General features: G+C 41.5%; 1 protein-coding gene across 1 annotated transcript in view; it reads right to left on the reverse strand.

The window, feature by feature from the left end:
- The window catches only part of XYLT1 (xylosyltransferase 1), a 205,489-nt gene that overhangs the window by 83,983 nt on the left and 95,791 nt on the right, over nucleotides 1–25,715 (reverse strand). Inside the window, exon 2 of the mRNA XM_050905951.1 lies at nucleotides 14,466–15,000. Coding sequence (XP_050761908.1) covers nucleotides 14,466–15,000 — 535 coding nt within the window. The remainder of the gene's footprint in view (nucleotides 1–14,465; nucleotides 15,001–25,715) is intronic.

Here is a 25,715-nt window from a genome sequence, read left to right on the forward strand (position 1 = left end):
CAGGGCAGAGCACAAGTGTACCAAGGCTTCACAGTACGTGGGCTGTTTCGATGGCCATTTGCATGGGATCAGTCTTATCCACTAGCTCCGAGGGACAAATCCAAATGCCATCCTGTGGTTTTGTTTCCAGCTCTTCCAAGGCCACATGTTTCTATTCCACTGGTCCACCATGCCCGTTCTACACCCTGAGCACAAAACAGTCAAAGGTAGGCTTAGTCATCTGGAGTAGATGCTCATTGCTTTGGCAGACAAAGTAATTGTGGTCCTTCTCTTCTCTTTGCCTCCATGAATGAGCCACCCCACAGACCTCTGGAAGGCTTTGTGTGTGCCCTCTGAGGACAGCCAACATGTGAACGTCAACTCATCCTATTCTGCTCAGTCCTGGTGAAAATTTTTACTCATCTTTCAAAGCAAACAGAATTTGCTTCAATTCCCCAGACAAACTACTACTACTATACTTTTTCTTTCTAATATTTCTTTCTGTCTCCTAATCTTAATTCTTCCGGTTTATGGCTCAGTCCTTCTACAGGGATTCATAGCAAATAGAAAGAATAATATCTTTCCTACTTTCAGATATTAAGATGGATCATTATTCCTCCTGATATGTTAGAAGATCTTTATCAGTTTGAGTTATGAGGCCTTTCTGACTGTGAAGATTTAAACATCGATTTAATGCCAACTTAAAGACTCCTAAAAGTGTAGGAGATTGCATTAGATAAATAATTTAACAATAAAAGGTATATCAAGGCAGACATTATTGCAACCTTCCACCAATCAATCACCATTTTCCATGTTTATCCAATTTTCATCTCAAGGCTCTGTACATCAAATTGCCTAGACATATACTACACAACTGAAATAACTTCATCATTGAATAAAACTGCATAGCCATTAAAATTCTTTAATATCAAGATAGCTGACATTATGTTAAATATTGGCTTCAGTTCCGTAGGGTAATAAATTCTGACCTAAATCCATTCTTTCATGGATAGCTGATTCATAATGAAAAATTACTGGTTTGTCACTTTACCTTAGGAAATTTACTGCAGAAACTAATACAGCACTGGGCAGTCTTTGAAATATACGATAATTAAAAACACAGTTCCCTTCCTAGCGACCCTGAAACAAAGGGAATGGGTTTGTTTTGGTGCAAAAATATCAGGCATCCTAATAGCTACCAGATCAAGACAAAAAGTTACTATCGTGCTTTTCCCAGTTCTCTAATGCAGAAGCAATCAACTGATACACTGCACAACTGAACCTCTTACAGTAGCCATCAACAAGCAGCCACCACACACAAGTTACTGTACCAGGACGAAGGTGCCGAGCCAAACAGATACAAATGGAGGGGAAACATCGCAGAAAACTTTTCCTCCGATTTCACATTTGTGCATCGCCGTGGTGCAAAGCTGAGAACCGCTGCCAGTGATGTATTAATAAATTCACTGAAGGTACAGTAAGTCAGACTGGACCTACAGCTGGACTGCTCTCTTGCCTGCCCTCATCCCTCCAGCAAAACACCAGGGTTTTTCAGGGACAGAACTATAGATTTTAGCGCTTAAATTAAGTGACTTCAGAGAAACTCCGTTACCATTTTTCTCCTTAAAGATACTTTTGTTCAGCAAACTCCTTTAGGCGACTCAGAAAAAGTTGTTATTATTGTGTTACAAAATTATTTCCAAGTCTCTTGGTAAACAGGAGTTAAAACCCACTTAAATACCAAACTAGTAACAATACCACCACACACCGTTTTTCCTCTGCATATATTTGCAATGGAGTTAAGTATCTGTTATCCCTGGTCTGTACATGGCATGAGTTGTCTGAGGTGTCCCAACAAGCCTGTGACACATCAAGGAATGAAACCCAAGTTTCCACAGTACTAGTCTAGGGCTTACTTTCTAGTTAGCACTTATATGGTTGGCTTATGATATGGCATATTCTTGCCGTCACTCTTTAGTTGGGAGCTCTCTAATTACTCTCTCTGTGAGTAATCATATCCCCAGGTGATAATACAATAAATAGACTTTGAAAAAAAAATATTCTTTCATCGTAGGGACAACAAGAGAATCTTTTTTTCCCCTTCTTTTTCTAAATGAGACTTCTGCTTGGATGGATTCCAGTAGAACTCTGAGCCACTTCAAGCTTGCACTGGGGCTTTCTAATATCACTCTCATTTCTTTCCTAAATTTTTGCAGTCTGTGTTTTTTTTGATGTTTGCTTTCTATTGCTGCAAAGATGATCCTGTCTGCATGTCTGGTAAATTATGCCTACAAATGGCCATAAATGATCGAGAGAAATGAAAACGTGTGAACTTGTGTTAACTGCCGCCTTTTCATTGTACGCGATGGAGCTAAATCTAATGGGATTTCTCATTAAGAAGATCTAGAAGTGGACCATTTTGAATAGATTTCCTTTTTGCTGACTAGGTGAAGAATGCCAGAGATGTCTGAAGCCTCCTCGTAGTATTCCTTGGGAGCCTGACAGAAGTGATTTTCCCGTTTGCTTTTCAGGGATCTGCTGGTAGAACATTTTCAGAATCAGAGTTGCCATAAAACTGTTCTTATTCCCAAAATACTGGATGGATGTGCTTTGCTTTGGACCATACACTTCCATTGACTGGTAAGACAAGAATCCCCAGCCCTGAATACCTCTTTTCTTGATCTTTGCTTGCTCCTGTAGGAACAAAATTGTCTTGTTTTTCCTCAGTGATTTTAAAATTATGGAGATAGAAGTGCATAGAGACATTTTTAAGGTGCACTGATAAAGGTTACTAAATAAAGTTACTGAAATAAGACATCATTTAAGTGAGGCTATCAAAGCTAGTGCAATATACATCAGTTAAACCTCTAGCCCACTTTGCTTTTAATACTTCATGGGAAGCTTGGGTTTGTGTCCACCTCCTGGCAGAAAACGGTAGAATTATTTACAAAAACACATCAGCTCCACATCCAAGTAGCCTGGCTTGGCAAATCCAGTGTGTGTTATGTAGAAGTCTTATTCGCAATTAATCTCAGCAGCTCTATTCACAATTAATCTCAGCCATACCTCTCATTAGCCATTTGCTTACTCTGGCAAGGTGGGCAACTGAGCCAGGCTGGGTTCTCCTGTCCAGCTTTCCCTTCTGTAAGGGAGTATATTCCTTACAATGCTTTTGAATAAGCAACCAAAGAACGTGACTCTTTCTCAGACAGAGAGAATGACTTTGGGACAGATCCTCAAACCTGTTCAGAGACTTACAGATATATTAGTGAAATTCTTTCAGAGCACCTACACCTAGGTCCCATGCAAAAGAGAAAGTATAAATGGGTAAAACATATATTGCAGTAAATTCCTCTTTTAAAATTCCCTTTTCCTCCCTACTGTTCAGTAAATTGCCCAGAATGAATCACAGCCCACAAATAGATGGAGAACATGAAAATGTATGGTTCTGTTTAGTCGTGTTACTGTCAAGCTCAACAATATTATGCAGCACAGTAACACACTGCATACCAGAAGCTTTCAGTCTAAAAGTAGCATGGTTGAAAATACTCCGCTGCGTGGTAATATCCATTGGCTGGATGGAAACCTTCATTTCCAATTAAAAACATAGGTGAGTAAGCAGCGAGACTGCTTAAGCTGCTATTTGCAGCTGGTCACAAACAAAGGTGCATTCTCACCAGCGAAGCGGTTCTCTGACAACTTTTAATGAGTTATACAAATGAATCAAGACTTCAACAAAACACTTCACCATTCGTTTGGGCAAGAAAGTCTCCACAAAAGAGAAGCAATCACCTTGCAACAAAGAGAACGATACAAGCAACTATATTCTAGTTACATGAAGGGCTGCCTTGAACTTCAGTTGAGTAGTGAGGTTTCCAATGAGATTGGTAAAAAAAGATCCTTTTGACAGACAGCTTTTTTTTGTGGTGCTCCCTGACAAGACCTACAACTGTTGCAGACTATCATCCCTCAAGGACAACTGGTCATTAAAGTAAGCAAATGCAAGCCAGAGGAATTAGCAAGAAAGTGGGAGATGAGCTCTGTAGATGAGCTTCTTCGAGCTGATCCACACAAAGATAACGTGATATCTTTATGGTATCATAAAGATTTCATGTTCAAACTCACAAAGCTGGCCCCCAAACCATCAGCATGACAGAGGTCAGAAGGGTGTCCTCCTACAAGAGTCTTCACCTGCCATGGTAGTGTTTCCTCAAACAATGGAAGGTAAGGAGAGTGGTGTCTAAATAAAAGCTTTTGATTCATGAGGACACAGGATTTTTTTTTCTCTAAACTCCCAGCATAACTCAAAGGCAGTATCCATACTGCTGTTAATAAAAATGTGTGAAGTTTTTGCTGAATTTCACTGCCTGTGGAGAACAACATGGTCCCTCCAAAACACAACCAGCGTGTATATGCAGTAATGATGAATAGGAAACTTGAACTCAAGTCTGAACCAAGTCTTTATATGCTTACGACGAGCTTAATATGTACCACCCACTGACAACCTAAATGCACCCACTCTCCTCAGTCTAGACAAAGCACATCGTTAGGAGGTAGAAGGGCCTTTCTTCAAAACTTTTAATGCCCAGAAAAGTTGTCGCTGCATAAGAGAAGGTGGTGTGACAGGGGAATGCAGCCACTGGAGTACGGCCAATGCTCTCCTGGCAGCGCTGCCTATAGAAGACTGTGTTTTATCACGAGAACAGCAATATGGAGAAATTCTGTTTTAAAAGGCAACAAGCGATTCAGTCCTGCAGAACAAATCCTACAAATTTCACAATTTGAAAGCATATACAATTGCCATTCAAATTATTTTCAATAAACAGCAGAGTTTGAGTTAATAGATAATGATTTTCCTGCAGTATAATTCCGGTTTTTGGCTTAAATCTCCCACCATTCTTACAGTGACATCCACTGGAAGAAGACGGACAGGTAAGCACCAAACACAAGAGATAGTAGCGATGATTCAGCTTCAGCAAGCTCTAGGAGAGAGGACTGAAAAATTCTTTGGCCTCCCTGGAGGCTGATGAGAAAACTAGAGAAGGAAAATGATGGACTTTTGCCATGGACCTTTCTGTAGGGCCAGGACTTTAAAACCAATATCTTATTTTACAGTATAACTGTAAATAGAATACTTCAGAGTTTAATGTGCATTCAACTAAGCCTGATGGTGAAAGCAGTAGATACTGGGAGTTGGGAGTATTCTGTTCTTCCTTACAAAGGTGCCAATCAGGAATAACTTCTTTGACACAACTAGATGATAAATCAGTGACATATCACAGATATTAAAATAGTGTCAGCAGGGAATCAGGGCTATTCACTTCTAACATGCTCTTAAACTATCAAAGATGAGCGTTTATTTGGAAGACTAAATATACATTGAGAAATTTCAAAATCTTTTCCAAGGTTGCTCAGCTACAGATTCTTGTCATTCACTTTTTCTATAGAAGTCATGAATACCCAGGGAGAAAAAAGACTAATGTTTTAAAACTACCTTCTGCATAAGAAATATTTGCAACAGAAACAGCTAAATTACCGTTTGGAGTCTTAAAATGGCATTAATGTCCTGTAAGATTGGCTTCATGCCTAGACTGTTGGCATCTTAATTCAGAGTAGATCCCTTAAACAACTCTTCCTCATTTCCAAGTAAAGACATTACAAAACAGCCATTGGTCTCATAAAGCCCAGCAACTCCTGAAATACATCAAATAAATGTACCCTTTCAAAAACCTGCCTGAAAAGGGGTGCATTCGCTTTAACGATATACTTAATCCTGTAACAAACTCTGTAAATAGTTAAGGCATCTGTTTCAAGAAGCCACGAAAGAGGAAAATTCTTTGCCCCAGCTCAGGAGGAGGAAATTAAATATCAAGACTTTCCCCCCCAATTATTTTAAAAGTAATACAGTCAGTGCCACCGACTTCAAACCAAACTGTGGCAGCCTCAAGCTACAGCTAGCATGGGACTTCTGGGACATGAGACTTCCCCATTCTCAAAATAATAGTTCATCAGCTGTAGATTCCTGTGAAAACAGAGTATTACTTCGCTAAGTAATGGTACTTAGACTAGTGCAATGGCTAGCAGGGCAGAGCTGAATTTCTACTGAGTCAGCCCCAGCAATCTCCTTGTGTCCTTGGTGACATTTCAGGCCTAAACCAAAAAGCAAATCTGAAAGTTGCTGTTGCCTGCTTACAATTAGTACGTAACAATGACACCCTAACACAGTTTTGTTATGGCTGCAAAGTCAAATTAGGAAAGAATATAACATTGAGGCTGCTTGTGCAACCTTAACTCAAGCTCAGTTCAGTACTACTGTGCATTTACATCGCACAGCTGCTTGCTTAGCACTGAACAAAAGAAACAGAATTAGATGCCATGTTTCCTCTTAAAGGTCTGTCTACTAAAATCACTGTAATGAGTCCACTCCAGAGGTCCAATACCTATTTTATATGAAAAAAACCATGACTGCCAGTATGGCTCAAGTTTTCCTACTACACGGGGAGGTTGGGTTTGGTGGTTTTGTTTTGGGTTTATTGGGTTTTTTTTCTTTTTTCTTTTTTCTCCTGCTCCCCCCCAGCTCATACCATTGTACCAATAATTTTCTCTAGCCATAGCTGTATTTGACTCTCTCCCTTGACACTCTGTCCACACATCTCAGGATCACTGGGAAGCATTAGCGATCACTTAAGTACTTTTCTTTCATCTCTGTACATACACAGTAATCTTTATTCAAAATATTCACTGAGCTTCTGCTGCCCTCATGCTCTCTTCCCAGGAGGTTTGCAGCGAGGACATACTTAGCCATTATCCTCTCCCACGCTTGCCCATGCTCCCCCTTTAATGCTTCATAAAACGATATCATTTTCCAAAACAGAGCCTTGGTGAGAACTAGGGCTGCTGACCATAAATTTTCTAGCCCTTCTGCCCTCCATTCCTTGTGTCATGCATTGCTCTCAGCATTTCCTTAAGATGCCATTTGTCAAGATGTTTTTCTGCAAGTCTGCTGCCCTGGCCTGTCAGGGACCAACTCTGCAGCCGGCAGATCCACAGGTGACCAGACAGGCCTAACGTGGAAAAACATGACCAGACAGTAGCATCACATGGAAAAAAACAGAGGAACATCACTCTGATTTCATTCTCCCACTTCTAAACTTGTAGATGATCTAGACAGGAATTGTCTGTATTTAAATGAAAGGATTAATTGGCACAGACACCCAACACAGTTTTCTCCTCGCTGAATTTCTTCTAAAACCAGAGCTGAAACTATGCAAGACAGCGCTGACAGAGCCAGCCTGTGCTTATAATGGCCTTATTTTTGAGAGAAGACTCCCTCAGCTCTGCAATGCCACAAGCTCACCCATCCCTGAGAAATACCAGTCTCCTGTCCTCTACACTGCAGCTGTCCCCAGAGATGCAGGGAGGTGGCAAAACAATGTCACCCTGTTTTAGGATGCCACAAGGACATGTCTAGCAATTTCAACTCCCTTACAAGGTGTACACAGATCTTCCTTCTGCAAAGAAACTTGTCCAGTTTCCGACCTGCTGGCCAGATCCAGTTTCTGAGGATAGTTCATTCATTTGGCCCTCTGCCCAGGTAAGAACTCAGCTGAGAGCAGGGGGAAGTGTTTTGGCAGCTCTTACGTGAAGGCTGCCTCAGCACTCCCTTCAAATGACCAGAATGCACTGGTCACCCAACAGCAACACAGGCAGCCCTACGGTGGGACGCCTGCCTGCACATCCAGTCTGGTGACAGGGCCTTATGTGCACTTTAGGTCCTAGCATTTACATGCATTTTCATCACATAAATGATATACTCCAGTCCTCATCAATACAATGAAGTAGGGTCCATCTTCAGTCAAAACAATCAAGTATCTTTTCATTACTTACATTCTAATTTTAACTATCCAAACTTGCACATGTGACCATAACAAAAGTTAGTCTGAGAATCACTGGCAACAATACATTCTTCCTGAGATCTTGTTTTTCTCCTTACAGTGCGACAGCTGCACTGATTTTATTAGAGCTGGTTCTGCTTTACACATGTAAGGGGAGAGGAGACACACCACTTATTTCATAAACTCATTTTGCCTAAAATGCAAGTACTGAATCTTGAAACGGTCCTTTATAATGAAAGAAGTGCTGGAAACATGGTTTCCAGAACAGAACACAATCTCTGTACACGGTGTAATTACATCTTAGCATTCTGCAGAATACCAGCGTATGGCTTAAATGCTATTAATTGTAAGCAGTTTTGTTTCACAGGATGTTGTTCGCTGATAACTACTCAATTAGGGTTATTTTGCAATTAGTCTACTCACAGTAAATTTATTGCAACCAGAGTCATCTGTGGTGCAGCAAATTAAAATGCTGTCTGGGCTGCACGTGCAGTGGCTCTTACATGCTCCTTAAACTGTGTATAGCTCACCACAGTAATTTTGTCACACTAACAGATTAAGTGTACAGAAAAGCAGCAGCAACCAATGTCATTGGGAATCCTGAAACCAGGAGAAAAAGACAAATTTGGGGTTCAATAATCTTTCGATCAAACCTAGTGAGTCCAAAAATGCATCGTCAAAAATGTGAAAGCTAAACAAAGCCATATGTTTATATGTCACTATGCACATACACATGCATATTGAGCAGATGAAATTCTGTATTTGCTTAGTTACAGCTCCCATTCTTTTAAAATTATATAGAGGATGCTCTCATTTCCATGCCTTGAAGAACTGCTCTGCTCTACCCCATGAGTATTTGGCATCGCAGTGGCTTATCCTCTCCCTTCCTGCAAATCATATCTTTCTGTTCAGTGCTTTGAAGTAGTCAGATAAAAACATTATAGACATGCAGATTGCTGTTACCTGTGCGTATTATTCAGTAAACAGAGCTCCAGAGCCCTTTTCTCTCAGTTTGAAAACCAAAAGGCAGCTGTGTTTTCTAAAATGAAATGGAAAATTTTCTTCTCAACAGCCTGTAAGAAACTGAAAACTCTTGCTTCAACGTGCCAGAGCAGCATTATCAATAAGCAACCAGGAAGAAAGCAGTCTAATCTGCACAGAACTCTTTCAGTACTGATGAATGATGTGGAATGAGGGTAGCTTGATTATTTTTCTACTTTATTTATGAGTTGGGTTTACCCCACAGGGATGAAGGTAGCAGAAAACCTGTTTGATTTATAAACTAAGAAAAGACAACAGAAGAGCCAAGGGAAAATAAATCAGGCTCACTTGAGGCTCTCTGCTTTCCTAGGGACTCTTCTTTTGCCAGAACTACATCTTAGAAAACATCCCTCAAAAAAATCTGTTACATACTTTTGGTCTATCTAGGGCCGTAGATCTGGGTCAAGCATAAACCGAGTTGGGTAATTAATGACAAGGATTAGGCCAGAGTCTCCCCTGGGGATACGGCAGCTTAGAGAACCTGGCCCAGAGGACTGATGCAGATACCACTTGGCACCGTGCCTGTGATGACTCACGGACCTGGTGCCAATGACTAAGGAGGAACCACCGTGCTGCATACCCAGCAAACTTGCAAGGCAAGGGATTCAGAGCTACAAACTACCACGATCCACGTGGGAGTGAAAAACAGAGAATTTGGGGACTGAATCCAGCCAGTGGGTCAGAAACTGGGCTTTTTTCATCGCAGAAAGAGGACTGCAAGTAGAAGTCACAACTTTAATATGCATGTTGAAATGTGGAGTTGTGTAATTGTAATTGCATTGCTGCCCAATAATCTGGGCAGTAATCTCAGCAGTCAGGGCGACAGCGGCCATTCTAAACTGTACTCCTGCCCACAGTAATGAAGGACGCTGCTGGGGGAAACATTGCACAGACCAAGTCAGCTGTACTTTGTCAAAGAGGAGTTTTATCTAGGTACAGAGTGAAGCTTATTTTAGAGCCAAGAATTTGCATTGAAACTTCTGCTTCTTCCCCGTACCTCTGCACAAGAGAAGGGCCATGTATGATGACGGACAAGGAAGGGAAGCAGCTGGTTCAGGTCCACCAACAACTTTGGTGAGCAGAAGTGAGTCTGGCACACCAGGAGAATCAGTGTCTCTAGTCTGGCTTGTATAGGACCAGGCTGGAGATGGCCCCAGCAAGGAAACAATCTGCCACACTGTCCACAGGTTGCTGATCTCCATACCATGTCTCCTGAGAAGAAATGAACTTCCCAGAAAGATGTCTCCCTGTACCCTCTCCCCAACCTGCACAGGACTGGATTTGCCCTGTCCTCATCTAACCTTGTCCTGAACCTACTTTTCCCCTCTTACCTTCACTGACTGCATTTCCCCTCAAAACACACTTCTACAAACTCCAAATATTCCCTTCTGAGTGAAGGGTGACTTGCAAGCTGCCTGTTGCCCTGATCTCAGCCATGACTTTGGATAAGGCTGCACCTAAAGCCTTTGACACCAATCCCCTGTTCCATAGCGTTTGTGCCCTGTTTTGAGAACCAGCTTGTTGGGAAATGCCAGCTCACACGCTCTGCAAGTCAGGTAACTGGTAAAGTTGCCATGTCCCGTTTTCCTGCTTCAGCAGTGTTGTCTCTCTGCAATGTCCTTAGAGGGACTGCAGCTCGTGTCCTCTTGTTCTCATGGAAATAATGCCTGCATGTCAAACACATAGTAAACATGATGGCTCTTGGTTTTAACAATTCTTTCTTTTATACACTGAAGATAGTTAATACGACTTCTTTTGCCTGTTGCCTTTGGAAACAATAAAATACTTAAAAGAAAAAAGAAACAGCTTGTAAGATCCTGTTCCCATTGATAACCACTCAAGTGAACTTATCACTTAACATTTGTGACAATCCAGCCAGATGGAGTCATGTCCATGATTGATAGCTACACTTAGCAACTTCGTGCTTTTGATCAGCTGACCCAGGATCCAAGGGGATTAAATGCTGGATGACATCTCAATGAAAACCACAGCACTGGGAACACATTTATATGCTGGGATAATGGATGAAAGTGCTGCTCCAATGCATAAATATTTATACTTCACAGCTCTGCTGAAAACAGACAGGAAACCTTTTTTCAAACCAAACTGAAGGGAATACCACTCACATGCTGAATACATAGACTCAGCCCCCGATGTCTGACTTTTGCTGACAAACAGCATATAGCTTTTTTGATGCATAAAGTGGTAAGACCTCTGCCCAGACCTCCCCCTACCAGCGATCCTAACAATGGGGTGTCTTATATCCCCAAAAGCTGATGGCCAGTGCTTCACAAACATCTCCTAGCCAAGTTCAACTCCTTTAAAGGACTCTGGAGTTGACGAAGACACGTTTGATGAGGGATGGAGCCAGTCTGTGAGTGAACAACAGCAGTATTTATGTTCTGCAGTGGGGAGGAGAGATCTGAGACCACAACATACTTAAACTCAGGGAATGTATCTTTAACAGGGCTGTAAAATTTAAGGGACCTACCAAGTTATATATATATCTAAGGCCTTCTGGTAGGCACTGGGCACCTTCAGTTTTGGGGTTCCTACATGTCTGTCTTGATAGCCCTGTATTCAGACATTTGAGAAGTGACTTCAAAGTCTGGATCTCCTCCATAGGCCTGATGTCCCAATCTGCTTGTGCATTGGCGCCTCCTGCATAAGCCAACTCGTGTCCCACTCAATATGCTGCTACTTTATCACTTCCCCACAGCAAAGCTCCTAGATCTGCTCTAAAGCAACCCTGTATGTAACACAGGATGTCCAGATTTTCTGCCAAGGAAACCTGGCTGTTGAAGTGGTTAACTTCAGCTGTCAGCATGGGCAGGAGGAAATAACCTTGAGGCAAAGAAAAGTCAACATTTTCCACAAGGATCCATCTGGCTAAGTAAAGACATCCCCCAATTATTCTTTTTAAACAAGCATCGCTGCCTAAAATAAAAATCTAAATGAAGCTCTAGCACTGCAAACCTAAAAATGTTAGCCACAGTCTTTTTACACTTAATGTTTTAAGTCCTCATGAGTTGTTACTAAATTCATGTGTATTTTACAATAAAACCATATTTGGACAACTTCTCCATTTCTCTAGTCATGTTTGTAGCTCCCAGTTTTTCTGGACCTTTTACTATGTCTTATTACAAAGGAAGCATTTATACCAATGTGCAACGTACATACGTGCTGAAAGGCTTCAAGTGTAAAAGGTGACACAGTTCTTGGTTCTAAGACCATGCTATTATGCTGACTGCAGGGCATATGAGATAAATTCTGCATTTAAAAAAGAAGCAATAAATATTTCTTGAGAAGCCTGTTTTTATGAATGGTAGTTGTTTAGAACTTCTGGAAAGTCACTCTGCATCCCTGGGAGACAGATTAGCAGGCAGGCGATGGAATCATAGGTGTGTGCAAAATTGCACGCAGCTGCAGTGTACACACTAATGACAATACATCTTCCAGCTCTCTCTGGGATATTGCTCGCATATTTGTGTATTTGATGCATTTACCCCACACAAGGTATCGATGACATTACTAAGATATGTCCTTGATCCCAAAAAGTGTAGGACAGTGTCTGCAAGGTGCTGACCTCCATCAGCTTTCTCACAGACCAGAGCTGACTTTCCTGTCATTAGAGAAGGAGAGGTAAGGATACTAAGGACATGCTTATCACAGTAGATTCCACCAGTGGTTCCCCAATGGGACCACAGGGGCACGCAGGGGGTACTCACTGATGCTCAGCCTGTCACTGATGTCTGGTTTTGCTCAATTCTTACCTCTCTACTGTTCTTTTATCTTCCCTTCAACTTGTGCTGCCTTTGCTGTCCCTCTCCCTGCTTCCCACTGAACACCAAGTCTTCTGCCTGTTCCATTAATTCTTTATCTCCAATATTTACCCACCCAGCTTAACAATTTTGAGTATTACCGTGATAAGAAAAGGAGAAAAAACACCAAAAGAGACATGGTAAAAAACAAGACACAACAACAAAAAAACCCAGTCACAGATGCACTGGCGTGGGAAATGGGGTGCTCACACCGTTCTTCCTGGTAATATGCATCATTTAAATTAAAAGCCTAAGCTTCCTATTACAGAGAGATGCTCTTGTTTGGAAACATCCTCTGGGGCACCTCCTTTTTTCCACTGTCTGCACAGGGATTTTAGCCTCCTAATTTAGGTAGTAGCAACATGGATCCTCCTCCCTCCCACACTGAAACCACCCAATAGTAACCACTGATTTGTGATGGTGCAATAAACAGGTAAGCCATGGGAGTTAGAGAATGTAACTAAATATTCCTAATGAAAGAAACTAAATATCCCCAATCCCCATGGCTCACCACGTTTACTGTACCATCTCAAAGCAAGGCCAACTCTCTTGTTTGTGAAAGTCCTTCTGCACTTTCAGCTCAGACAAAGACATTGGCATATCCTTACATGCATGGGCTGAAATGCCAATTACAGGATGGGGACTTTGGACTGCTGTATGAACAAGTGCTGCTGTGGATAATGCTGTTCCTTGATCAATACCTACTTTGATCAACTGATCAATGTTTTTTTATTTAAAGAAAAAAGAAAGGGAAGGAAGAAAAAGAAAGAAAGGAAGAAAAAAAAAAAAAAAAAAAAAAAAAAAAAAAAAAAAAAAAAAAAAAAAAAAAAAAAAAAAAAAAAAAAAAAAAAAAAAAAAAAAAAAAAAAAAAAAAAAGAAAAAGGAAGAAAAAGAAAGGGAAGGAAGAAAAGAAGCACTTTATGGGAAGCTTACAGCTAAATGAATGGTGGCACATGAAGCACTCTTCTTGAAAAGCAGGAAAAGGTCAGCTCACACATGCAAACCGACAGCAAGCTGAGAGATAACTCATGTATCTGACTGCATGGAAAAACCAAAATCAACAAATCAAAGCTTGGCTTACGCTAGCGGAGGTAACTGACTCTCTACAACAGTGATTTTGGAAATTACTTTTGCCGATTGAAGAACATTAAAAATAGAAGTGAGCCACAAAATCAGATTTTTTCCCCATGCTTTTGGGATTTTTTTTTTTAATTATACTTCTGATAATTATTTGGGTTATCAAAATGCTTAGCAGTCTTGGTTATTAGCTAGGACTCCACTGTGTGAGAAAAATGGCCATAGGGCCAGAACAGCAATGCCATTCATGTATCAGTTAGCATAAGGCACCAAAATTCACCATGGCTGTTCCCTGATCCCCAAAAAGCACGCAACTCCTGTACAGAATAACAAGACTTGGACTATGCTTCTCTGTGTCTGTAGATTAAGAACTAAAAGAAACAGGAGTAGCAGCTGAATACCTACATCATGTAGTGTAATAAAAATCTGACGGAAGTGAAAATAAATTCTACAGGAATCTAGCAAGGATCTTGTGACATCCATATAACTCCCTGTTTAAAACATTCTCAAAACCTCCCTCATTTTCACAGACTAAGTACATTATACATTCCTGCATAAAGCCATGTTTTTGTCATCAGAAGGCCATTTCAATTATATAGAATCCTTCCCCCGAGATACCGTGTTATTTCTCCTTCACCATCTACCAACTTACCCTCCAGTGTACAGAAACGCGTCACCTTCTCCGGCATCAGCTTTCCATGCTTGTGCTGACAATACACCTCTGCGATCTCCTGCCGACACTGCTTAGATTTAGACCGGGACATGGCTGAGATTGCCTCTTTGCCCGTTACCTCACACTTTGGTGGTTGGTCATATCTCAGTTCCGGAGAGCTGTTTCCACTTTTTTTTACATGATGCTGTCTGGGAGATTTGTGAATCTCCTTCAAATTGTTGTTGTTGTTGCTGCTGCTGCTGTTTTTTCTGGGGTGATCACTGAATTGCACCACCTCATTGGAGTTCTTCCCCAGCAGCAAGTTCTCCTTCATCTTCTCCTCTTCCAGTTTCTTTCTCAAGTGCTCCTTTTGCTTGCTAAGGGGTTTTTTCACCAGCTCAGACTGGTGTTTTTGCCTCTGAGTCCTGGGAGCAAAGTTACTGTTATCAATATTTTCAAAGTCCTTGGGGACTGAATTTTCATTATTGCTGTCTGTTCGCATTTTCTCTTTCGGTCGGTGGGAAAAATAGCCATCCTATAAATGGGGAGAAAAATTATACTCATCTTACTAAAAATAGTCACGTCCCATGCATTACAAGCATTTCTTACATGAAAACATAAATCAATTACAATCCAACATACTGCAAAAAATCCCCATGTTAGGGTTCATAACAGAAAGACGGAGCTGAGAGGCCTGAATTGCCCAAGTCAGTGCTGAGAACTCCCCTATCACTGAGCCAGAGTCCAACCCCCATCTCTCATGGAGCAGGGAGGTTTTACACAGGTTTGTGAGCAATTATTAACCAGAGACTTCACCCTGACACCATTAAAAATCAATGGCAAAACTGACACAGGTTTCAACAGAGCGAGAGCAGGTCCTTCAGTGCTTTCCTTCACTCCTTGTGTTAGTGACTGTAGTTTGGTATCCCAGGAACTGCCCCATTCCTCTGCAGAAAGCACCACGTGACTTTATAGCCCGAGCTTGCTTTCAGTGAAGTAACTTTGCTACAAACCAAACCCTTCCTAATTTTGGTTTTTTGAGTTTCTACATAATAAAACTTTGGAGAAATGTTTCCCATGGGGTGCACTGCAGCCTTGCCGCAGGTGGGAAGCTGTGGTAGCAACAAGCCCTGTGTGAGAGGGTGAGCAGCTGCCGAAGCTCAGGCTCCCTGGGAGGGTCAGAGACAGGCTCAGATGTCAGCTCTTAACCACCATGTTCCTCTTCGCGCTGGGCACACTTTGATAAATACACAGACCATAACATTGCAACATTATAAAGGAAAAGGAATAGACCATGTAAAATATTTGTCTGAAGCAGAATAACGCTGTGCTTCATGATTTTACCCCCACCTCTACCTATTACCACAGGAACTTGTCCCAGCCCATCAACAGCAGAGCAAGTTTACACCATCAAAGAAAAAGGAGGACTATCCCAGTGATCCTAGAGACAACAGAGAACATGGCAATCTACTCTAGAAAAGATATGACAGACTAGAACAAAATCGAGAGGCACTTATATGTGTATATTACTATCAAATGGGAACCTGTCTGATAGCCAGAGGTGACTATCTGACTGTGGAAACTAGTCCTCAGGCTAGGGGGGGACACAATTTTTAGATCCATGGAACAGGAAATATTTTCATTTATTAAAGTGATCAACAGCAGATTAAATCAATGGGGAATTGTTATTAAAACATCTGAAGACAGGAGTATAAATATTGATAGGCTTTTTGAGTCTGTCCTGTTTTCTTTCCACTAGTGAAAGACCTAACAACCAAAAATCAGAGGCTGGTAAATGACAGCATCTGCTAATGATGACTGATGGGAGCCACTCTTAGCACCTATGAACCACATTTTGTATTCAAAGCATTTCACCAGCATTAGCTAATGGTTTCTTACACCTCTTCTGCAAGGAACTATTTAACTGTCAGGTTTTGTAGAGGAAGGAGAGGGAGATAATGACTTATCCAAGGCCACGCAGGGAGTCAGTATCACTTTGACCTCTACAGCTCAGCAATGAGGAATGTTTGAATAGTTTATTCATTAGAAGATGTGGTTCTGTGAGTGATTGAAGTGATTCTCTCTCCGTGAACATCTCCAGCTCACAAGTAGCTTTAGCTATCAGACAGAGAAATGCAGAGATGTTTTTAAAAAAAACAAAACAAAACAAAACAAAAAAACACACAACAAAAACACACACACAAACCAAAACTCCAATGTTTTTCAAACAAAATATTTCTAGTTTGGAGAGAACATATCTTTTAAAAAAAATTATCTTTCTAATTTTTAAGGGCACACATGAAACCAAATTCTTTTTTCTGACTTTTAAGGAGAAAAAAGAATAGCATTTTTTACGGAATCATAGAATCATTCAGGTTGGAAAGGACCTTTAACATCATCGAGTCCAACCATTAACCTAGCACTGCCAAGTCCACCACTAAACCATGTCCCTAAGCACCACATCTACACGTCTTTTAAATACCTCAGGGATGGTGACTCCACCACTTCCCGGGCAGCCTGTTCCAATGCTTGACAACCCTTTTGGTGAAGACATTTTTCCTAATATCCAAACTAAATCTCCCCTGGCACAACTTGAGGCCATTTCATCTTGTCCTATCCCTTGTTACTTGGGAGAAGAGACGAACATCCACCTCACTACAACCTCCTTTTGGGTAGTTGTAGAGAGCGATAAGGTCTGCCCTCAGCCTCTTTTTCTCCAGGCTAAACAACCCCAGTTCCCTCAGCTGCTCCTCATAAGACTTGTTCTCTAGCCCTTCACCAGCTTCATTGCTCTTCTTTGGACACCAAAGAGAAAACAAAACAAACAAAAACCAGTTTCAAGACAGCCCTCATTCCCATGAATGACCAAACTAAAAAAAAAAAACCACAATTATTTTCAAAGCCCAGCTCCCTTCACTTAGCCTATATCTCCAATGTATCTTCAAAGAAAAAGACCCCTCCAAACCCAGCAGCAAACTGCAAATACAGCAAGACAAATGTAAAGCTTATTAACATCATACCCAAAACATCTCCACTAAGGCGCGCCGCTCTGAGACTTCAGATGTTTGATACTTGTCATGTTCCCTTTGTTGTTCAGCCAACTCCAAAACCTCAGCTTAGTTATGCACTCGTGTATTTCGACTTGCTTTATTTTAATGCACTTGGATGTTGGATTTGTATATGTGAAATAGCTCAGAAACTTTAATTGTTGTGTTGTCACATTTCCTCTAAGCTGGTGCAGGAATTCACCTTTTTGCCTCATCAAATAATTAAATGCAAGATGCCCTGCACTCTTGTGCATATATATATGTATATATGGCTGTGTATATATAAACACAGCTATATGCCGAACTTAAATTACACTGACCACAAATAATCAGAACAAACACACTGCGATTCCCCTTTAACACATATATACTGTTCCCTTTTTGATAGCAGGACATTATACCAGCCCTCCAATGCAGGCAGGAACACACAGAGCTATCTAGAGTTGCAGATATCTGAATGGATAAGTGAGAATAACTAAATGAGACACAAAAGGGTTGAGGTAAATCTGTGTGGATGTGCAATCTGTAACGACAGCGGGTCACCCAGGGCTTTCCCTTGTCTCTTTCAACTGTTTTGTCCCCCAGTTATAGGAAACTTAAATACAAGACGCATCCAAGATGCTATTAATTCCATTAATATAAATTTTATATCCCAAACACAGCCTGAGCTATTCTTTATACATAGTCCTCAAACTTCAACAGGTTAGGTAGTGAAATATGAAGGAAACTATGAAAGAACAAATGTGAACGTTATTTGTTGCATTTCAACAGCAGCAGTGTGCAGAGAGCTACAGGGACGCCACTCCACAGTAATGCAAAGCATCCCTATCGTGAGTTTTCATTGTTAATATGGTTTAAAGCACTTTTTATCTGTAACTGGAGCATTCCACCATGCTGCAAATTAGGGCCAAAATACCTAGCTGCAACGATGCGGGATGCGGGGTGGGGTGGAAATCTGTCTTCTCCATTAAACTCTTTCCAAGGTCTCTAAAGGCGATACCACGATAGGATATTTCTGTGTATTTTGGCAACATTCCCTCTCACAGTCTGACTCTCGCTAAACGATTTTTCTCTTTAAGCTAAAAAAAAAAAATTTAAATCTTAATCTGTACAGCAAATGGCTTGTTGATAAAGGGGAAAGGAAGGGAGAGGAGATGTTAACTGTTGTCAGTTTTTCATGGTAATTCTTATTACCCACAGACGAGACATTGGACTGAACCAGAGCGACAGGCACACACCCTCCCATCTCCCAAGGAGTGCACAGCCCTGCCCCATGCTCTGCCCTCCTGCCCCATCCAAACCTCTCTGTAGCTTGAAAAAGCCTCAAAGGATGAGGTTTGGGCCCGTTCCTGTTTCAAACAGTATCTGACATGATGCTTATGTGATGTTTCAGTCGGGATCTTCGCTCTCCGTATTACCACCCCTGTGCCCATGAATGGCTGGTCAAGCTGCGCAGCTCCCCCAGGACTGGCAGAGGCTGCAGCTCCGGGTGTTTAAGCAGAACGTTCCCACCCGGCTGATGTACTACGCTTGCAGTAGAAAGCTGTGATGAAACCTCAGGAAAAAAAAGCAAAGTAAACAGCAGATTTACTGGTGTAAGGTTCACTTCTTTAAACTGTTTTCCTCCTTCAAGTGCTTTGCCCCCCTCTGGGAAATGGTCTTCCAAGTCTACATGCTGGAATTTGAAAAGACAAATGAATTTTAAATGTTTCAAAGGCAGACGAAAAACTAAGCTTGGCTGTAACTCTTCCCTGCCCGCAGGGACAGCGAACACCACAAAACCTCCCTGCCACAGAGGACATGTGGTGCCTGCAGAGACATCTCTTTGGGAGGAGCAAGGACTAAAAATAAAGCACAGTCTGTAGAACAACTGTACCAACCAAGAGCTATAGATATACATTGAAAAAATAAGGACGTGTAACAAATAGCACAGTTGGATAGTCAAATTCCAGCCTCACGCGATCCCACACCTGTTGATGCAAGTGTTAAATGCCACAAAACCAGAAATCTCCATCCACCTTTCATCTGCATTTCTCTCTTACAATAACTTTCATCAAAGCTGAGCATGATTTTTATGGCGTAATGATTTCAAGATAGGATCCATACGTGACAACAGAACATACACACGTTTGCAGTGCAGGGAAAATGAAGCTCAGCACTCCGAGCTTAAAACAACAGCAGCTGCTGACAATAAATTGTGTTCATTTGTGAAGTTCAGGGGTACAAACAAACGCAGCACATTTGGTTTTCAGCTGGCTACAGGAGGATGGGTTTTACTTGCTCTGCAATATTTAATTTTTATGGTGCTAGATTAATTGCAGACTTTATTTGCCATGGATGTCTAAGACATTCAAGTCAGGACAAAGTCATCCCGGAGAAAGATGATCTTGAAACCAGGCATTCCTGGTTCTGACAGTACCATGGAACGTACATCAGCAGGTTTGCTGTTTCAAACATCATCTTTTTCAACTTTTGTCTAGTTATTCGTTAATAGCACCTTCTTATCTCTCTTTGTGCTTGCAAATCACATTAAATACACTGAAAAAATGTAAGGTTATACCAGGACCAAATTAGAAGCAGAGAGCCTATAAATATAGCCTGTATGTATCCACAGTCAAAGATGAAAGACGTATTTTAAAACCAACACCTGACACTCCTATTTTTTGTTGTTCTATAGACTTAATCTCATCCACAGAACACACAAAAAAGTTATTATGGAAAGCACCATTTTGGTCTTTGCAATGGAGTAATTCTCTTTAGAACAGACATAGATCAGAAGAGGCTCTATCCACAGCCAGCTCATTTGGGGGGCTACCCTATGAAAATTACCCAATATTACAGGTCTCAAACATAACACGTGCTGCCCAAAAGCATGTATTTCAGCTGTGCTTCCACTACACTCCTGGCAAAACACTCCCTTTCTGTGTGTTCCTACACATGCTTCTCCGGCAGTCCCGGACTGACACGGCCTCCCTTTGGGTCCAACAGCAAAAATGGTGCACCCTTCCCACGGGAGGTCCTGTTTGTAGCTCAGTAATGACCCATTCCTGCTCCCAATGCCAATGAAAGCCATTCTACTCTCGCAGAGAAGCACAGGATCAGGTCAAAGTATTTTTTCCCACATTTTAAAAGCCAGCTCTGTTTACAGCCTTTATAGAGAAACCTTTGGAGGCTTTTCATCACTTTGTAGCACCGTATTTCAAAGCTCAATTGTGACACTGTGGTTATCTATCACAGAACATAGGCCTAAGAGAAGGATTTCCAGAAACAGAAATTTTCGGTCCTAACTTTATCTGGTTCTCAGAAGATACATGGAGAAGTTAACTGCCAAGTACTCCATGGTAAGAGGCCTGGCAGGGAGACTTTTAATGACTGCGGGGCCTCTTCTGCGTGTGTGCACGCTGCAATTCGGCAATAACAAGCAAATACTCCCAAACTGGGAAAAAACAGTCTGTACCCAGGAGTGTGCATGAGATCATTACCAATTACATACTGATTGCCATTGATGCTAAAAATAATAATATAACATTAATGCAAAAATAACATTTTAAGCTCAGAGTCATTGCATGTAATGAGAGAATTTGAATTCTGCTCCAAATTCTGCTCCTTGTTGAACGCACGGGTTATAATTCTCCAAACGCCACCTTTAGTGTGTTTTATTAAAATCTGTCACACAAAATGTAAGCTCTTTGGTATATTAGCCACTATATCTATGGTGACTGAGGGTCTGGGGCTCAGGTACTGTGAGCTTGATTGAATTCAAAGTCCCGTCTATCTCAGGAGAGAAAGCCCAGGTTCCTGCAGAGATGGAGGTAGAGCCTTTGTGATCTACTGAGAAGACCATGGAACAAATTAATGCTGTCACCTACTACAGATCGAACAGCAGCTGCTGCTCACTGTACCTCGCACAAATACAGAGAATTTGGAAGAACTTTACAGCCGTCTGTAATGACAAATGGATTTTCATGACAGCCTGTTAACACTCTCAAAGGTTTTGCAAGTACAACACACACCTGCTCAGCCAGACCCCAGGTAGTTTACATACCTGCAGACTGCCTCTCTCCACACATTTTTCACTTGCATCTGTCATGTATATTTGGCTCTAAGTTAAGTATGTTCAAGCACAAATTTGCATTTGGTTTGCCCAGTTTAGAAAATCTAGGTCACAAATTCTCATGTAACCTTTCCGGTACAGTTCTCTATCCTAAGTCCTACAGGCAGGAGGTGAAAGACTATGGCTGCAACATTGACCAAGGGAAAACTCCAATAAACCAGCACATTCTCTGTGGGGTATCCCGCTATAAGACTAGAATACGCTACAAAGGCATTAGGAACCAACTTGCATAGTTTCATATTGACCCTGGAAGGGGTGCCTCCGCCAACAGCCAGGATTAGACGGCATGACTTAATTTTTGCACTATGCAAAAAGCCAACATCAGACCAATTTCAAATCTGCTTTCAAAGAGATAACCTAATGTGCATATAAATCAGCAGACACAAGCATCAGAGGCCTGATGTGCACCAGCTCTGCAGACAGCAAGGGCATGCAGACTGTGTGGCTGAGGGATCCAACTCGAGACACCAAACCCAAGGGGAAGAGCCCATACCGTGCAGGTAGGCGCCGCTCCAGCATCACCTGCTACATGCCTGCGGAAATACAGTGCCGCCAGATGGCTTTTTTTGTAGAGGCTTTGTAAGGAAAGTTAAAGAAAACCCTAATCAGTTCACAAAGGCACACAGTAAGAGCTTGCATTTATCTGCGAAAGGTGTTCATTGCATCGTGCAGAGCATTTCCTGCCGACAATGAGAAAACGCTCCTTTCTCAGGAAAAGTTATTCATTGTATGATTTCTGTATCAAGGAAGTCCTATAAATACTACACAGATGGATGGACCATGTGCAATCAAGCCCTGAATGGCAAATGTTCACAGTTTCAGTTTATCTGACACAACTGATTTTCTCCCCAGCATGGAGGGATTTGCTGTCTTTTTGTACTGAGAACATATTCTCATGTTCTTTCCCTGGCAAAGCCTGGTACCTTAAAGACACAGCAAAACAAACAAGAAATATGCATACGCACGCACTAAGCAACAACAAAACACACAGACCTTCCTCTAAATACAAAGTACTGGACGTGCTGGCCTTGAGGGCCAGGTATAAATCCAACCCCTGTACTATAAAAAAACTAGATTTTTTTTTTTTCTCCTGTCACATAATAAAATACATAATTATTGATCACATGTGAAAATATATGCAATCACTGGGCAGTCATGCAAGATCACGCACGTCTGAGACAAAATGAGCGCCCGGAGCTGGTGCAGACACTTGCCACTTTGCTGGGGTGAGCTGTGCTGCTGCAGGCTCCAAACCAGCTCATAGCTCGAGGAGGTGACGAACAGCTTCAAAATCTGCATCATATGTGAAAGCCTTGAAGAGACCTGGTCAGTTTTTAAAGGACCATCTATTTTACCTGTCCTGTGACCAAGAAGAATTTAAACAGCACTATGAGAAGATAATTAAAACAAGTTTCTGTTCAATATTAATTACAGCTCTGCGACATATTATTTTGTAACGCTTGTTAATTATTCAATAATGATACCTTCCAATTGCCAGAGGAGTCGGCGGATGGCATCTCTACAAGCAAGGGCTGCTCCTGGATTAAATCCTTTTTTTTCCTGCTCTAACCTTTGTGTATTTGAGGGCCGTTTCTTAGTTGAAATCAAAACCTTTCCCCCTAGCAGAAGTACAAACATTACACTACGGTCTTCAGAACCAGAGCGGAAATTATAAATACTCCTCATGCTCCATTGGGTTCAAAAATCCGATTTCATCCCCTTTTTTGAAACAGCTGGGCACCCGTCTCCCTTGGCACATGGCCAGAGAAACTTCTACAGACCACCCACTCCACAGGCAGCTGCAGGCTGCCAAACCAAGGAGCACAGCAACTTCAGCCCCACAGCTGATACCCAGGGCCATCATGGGAAGCAGCTTCACTCCATTCTCCTTTTCTGCAAGAGTCCAAGAAAAAACATCCTTCTCCATCACTGTAAAGTAAAACTACAGGGCATTTGCCTGGAATTGTCCAAACACTCACTCTTCTGCTAGATGCATACAGAAGGATGGTCATCATCAGAATAATAAATAATAATTAAAAAAAAAAGTCACAGCAAAGAATTGCTGAGTGAGGCAGGAAAATGGGTTAGATCCTCTCTCCATTCCCACTGTCAGACCAAGTGAGCCCATTCCCCAGGATGATCAAGCATGCGGGGCTGACACACTGCTGGCTCTGCAGGAGCTTCGGGCACCTCACCTGTGGGCTGCAGCCCACCGTGGTCCAGAGGCTGAGCATCACGGCAGGTATCATCTCCTGTGCTCAACGGCACGGATTTCAACATCCTCCAGACGCTCATTTCAATGGCTCAGAAGGCCACTGGGTCAAGGAAGGTGTTTTCCCAGTTAGGGTAGGACCCTGCCGTTACAAAATCAACTCTGGATACAGCACTCACCCTATTGTCACTTGTCCTACCACATCCACATGTTTCAAACTACAAAACAAACATTGCTCTGCTTGAAGTCGTCATGCAGCCGCAGGGACGCAGACAGCCTGCCGCGCCATCAAAATGAACAAGAAATTGTGAAGTTTAGTCGAAGACATGGTTGATGTACCACGAGACTCTTGGAAAACTAGTACTTTTGGCAGGTTTGGACAAAAGCATGGCCAAAGAGAGCAGATGGAGAAAAGACAGCAGATGTTAATGTAGTTAGATTTTTCCATATGTTTTTCCATTTTGCTGTAATAAGTACATTGTACTTCAATTGTCAGTGGCTGAAGACTTGTGAGAAACATTTTGTGAGAAATATATTAAGTTACTTTATACCTGACATTAAAGAGGGAGATACAAAAGGTGAAAACAAATTTATTGACTTTGAACTTGCAAGCTGGTAAAGACAAAAGATTTGTTTCAAATACAATCTTTTCTGTTATGTAAAAAGATTATGAGAAAAAGTGATCATTTGGATTAAAAGGGGGATTCTGATACTTGAAAAAGCATTAGTCCTTCAGGATTCAGTGCTAACAAATACTTACAGGCACTGCTAGCCCATATTTTTACACTTGCATTTCAAGGCTGCAGAGTAACAGATGGACCACCACAAAGTGCACAGACACAGGGGACCCCGCACTGCAACATCTGCATTGGTAAGTGATTGTTTAGAGGATTATTTTTTCCTTCCTTTCCAAAAATGTTACCATTGATTTTTTTTTTTTTAACATTAACTTCAGCAGTGTGTTCCAAAACAACGTCATAAAAATATCATTAATAGAAGTTGCTTTTTTTTCCTTTTTGCATACATATCATTTGTACACTAAGGAAGGATGTTCTGGTTTGAAATAGAATGAAAACAGCTTCAAAACTTTGGCTGCTTTCCTCAAAACAGTTTTTCTGTTTCTTGCTAACATGTGACTTACTGTCAGAGTGATTTAGATTAGGGAGTAAAACAATATTGCAGCCCTCAAGAATCCAAACAGATTTTCACATTTGCTCCAGCTTAGAACAGTAACTGTATGAACAGCCATATTGTATTAACAGTAATCTCAAATGTTCATCTGGTTATTAAAAAGTTTGGAATACTGCTAGAGAGAGCTGTGAAAGCACATATCCATAGTATTTAAAAAATTGACAACTTTGTTTTCTGCTAATTTAAACTTCTCAGGAAAATTTGTACTTACACAGGAGGACTGGAAGACACCACAGACTAGTCAAATCTATTCAGTCTGTAACAGAACTTGATTTATAACCAGTTACTGCCCCCACTTTATGCATATTGTTCCCTTTCAAGTGATGCTTGATCTCATTAACAGACTCCAGACTAATGCACGCAGCCCTTCTTCTTGGCAAAGGTCCCTCCCAGTCAAACTCACCAACAGTAACATCAACGCTAACTGAGTTCGGGCAGGCTTTTTTGCCTGCACATACATACATACATACGCGCGCGCACACACACACACACACACACACTTTAATGGTTTCCGCCGCTGCTTTGCAGTGCAGTTAGCTCTGCTTCAATGCAGGCAAGGGAACCCAGCCTTGCATGACACGACACATTGCTCCATTCCCAGGCGAACAAACCTCAAAAGACCATTCACTTTGAGCAACTGTCCTGGAACATTTATGAGCATTATTAAGACTCCTGGATTCATTTCA

The sequence above is a fragment of the Gymnogyps californianus genome, chromosome 15, assembly GCF_018139145.2.
Source record: "Gymnogyps californianus isolate 813 chromosome 15, ASM1813914v2, whole genome shotgun sequence".
In the NCBI taxonomy this organism is placed as follows: domain Eukaryota; kingdom Metazoa; phylum Chordata; class Aves; order Accipitriformes; family Cathartidae; genus Gymnogyps; species Gymnogyps californianus.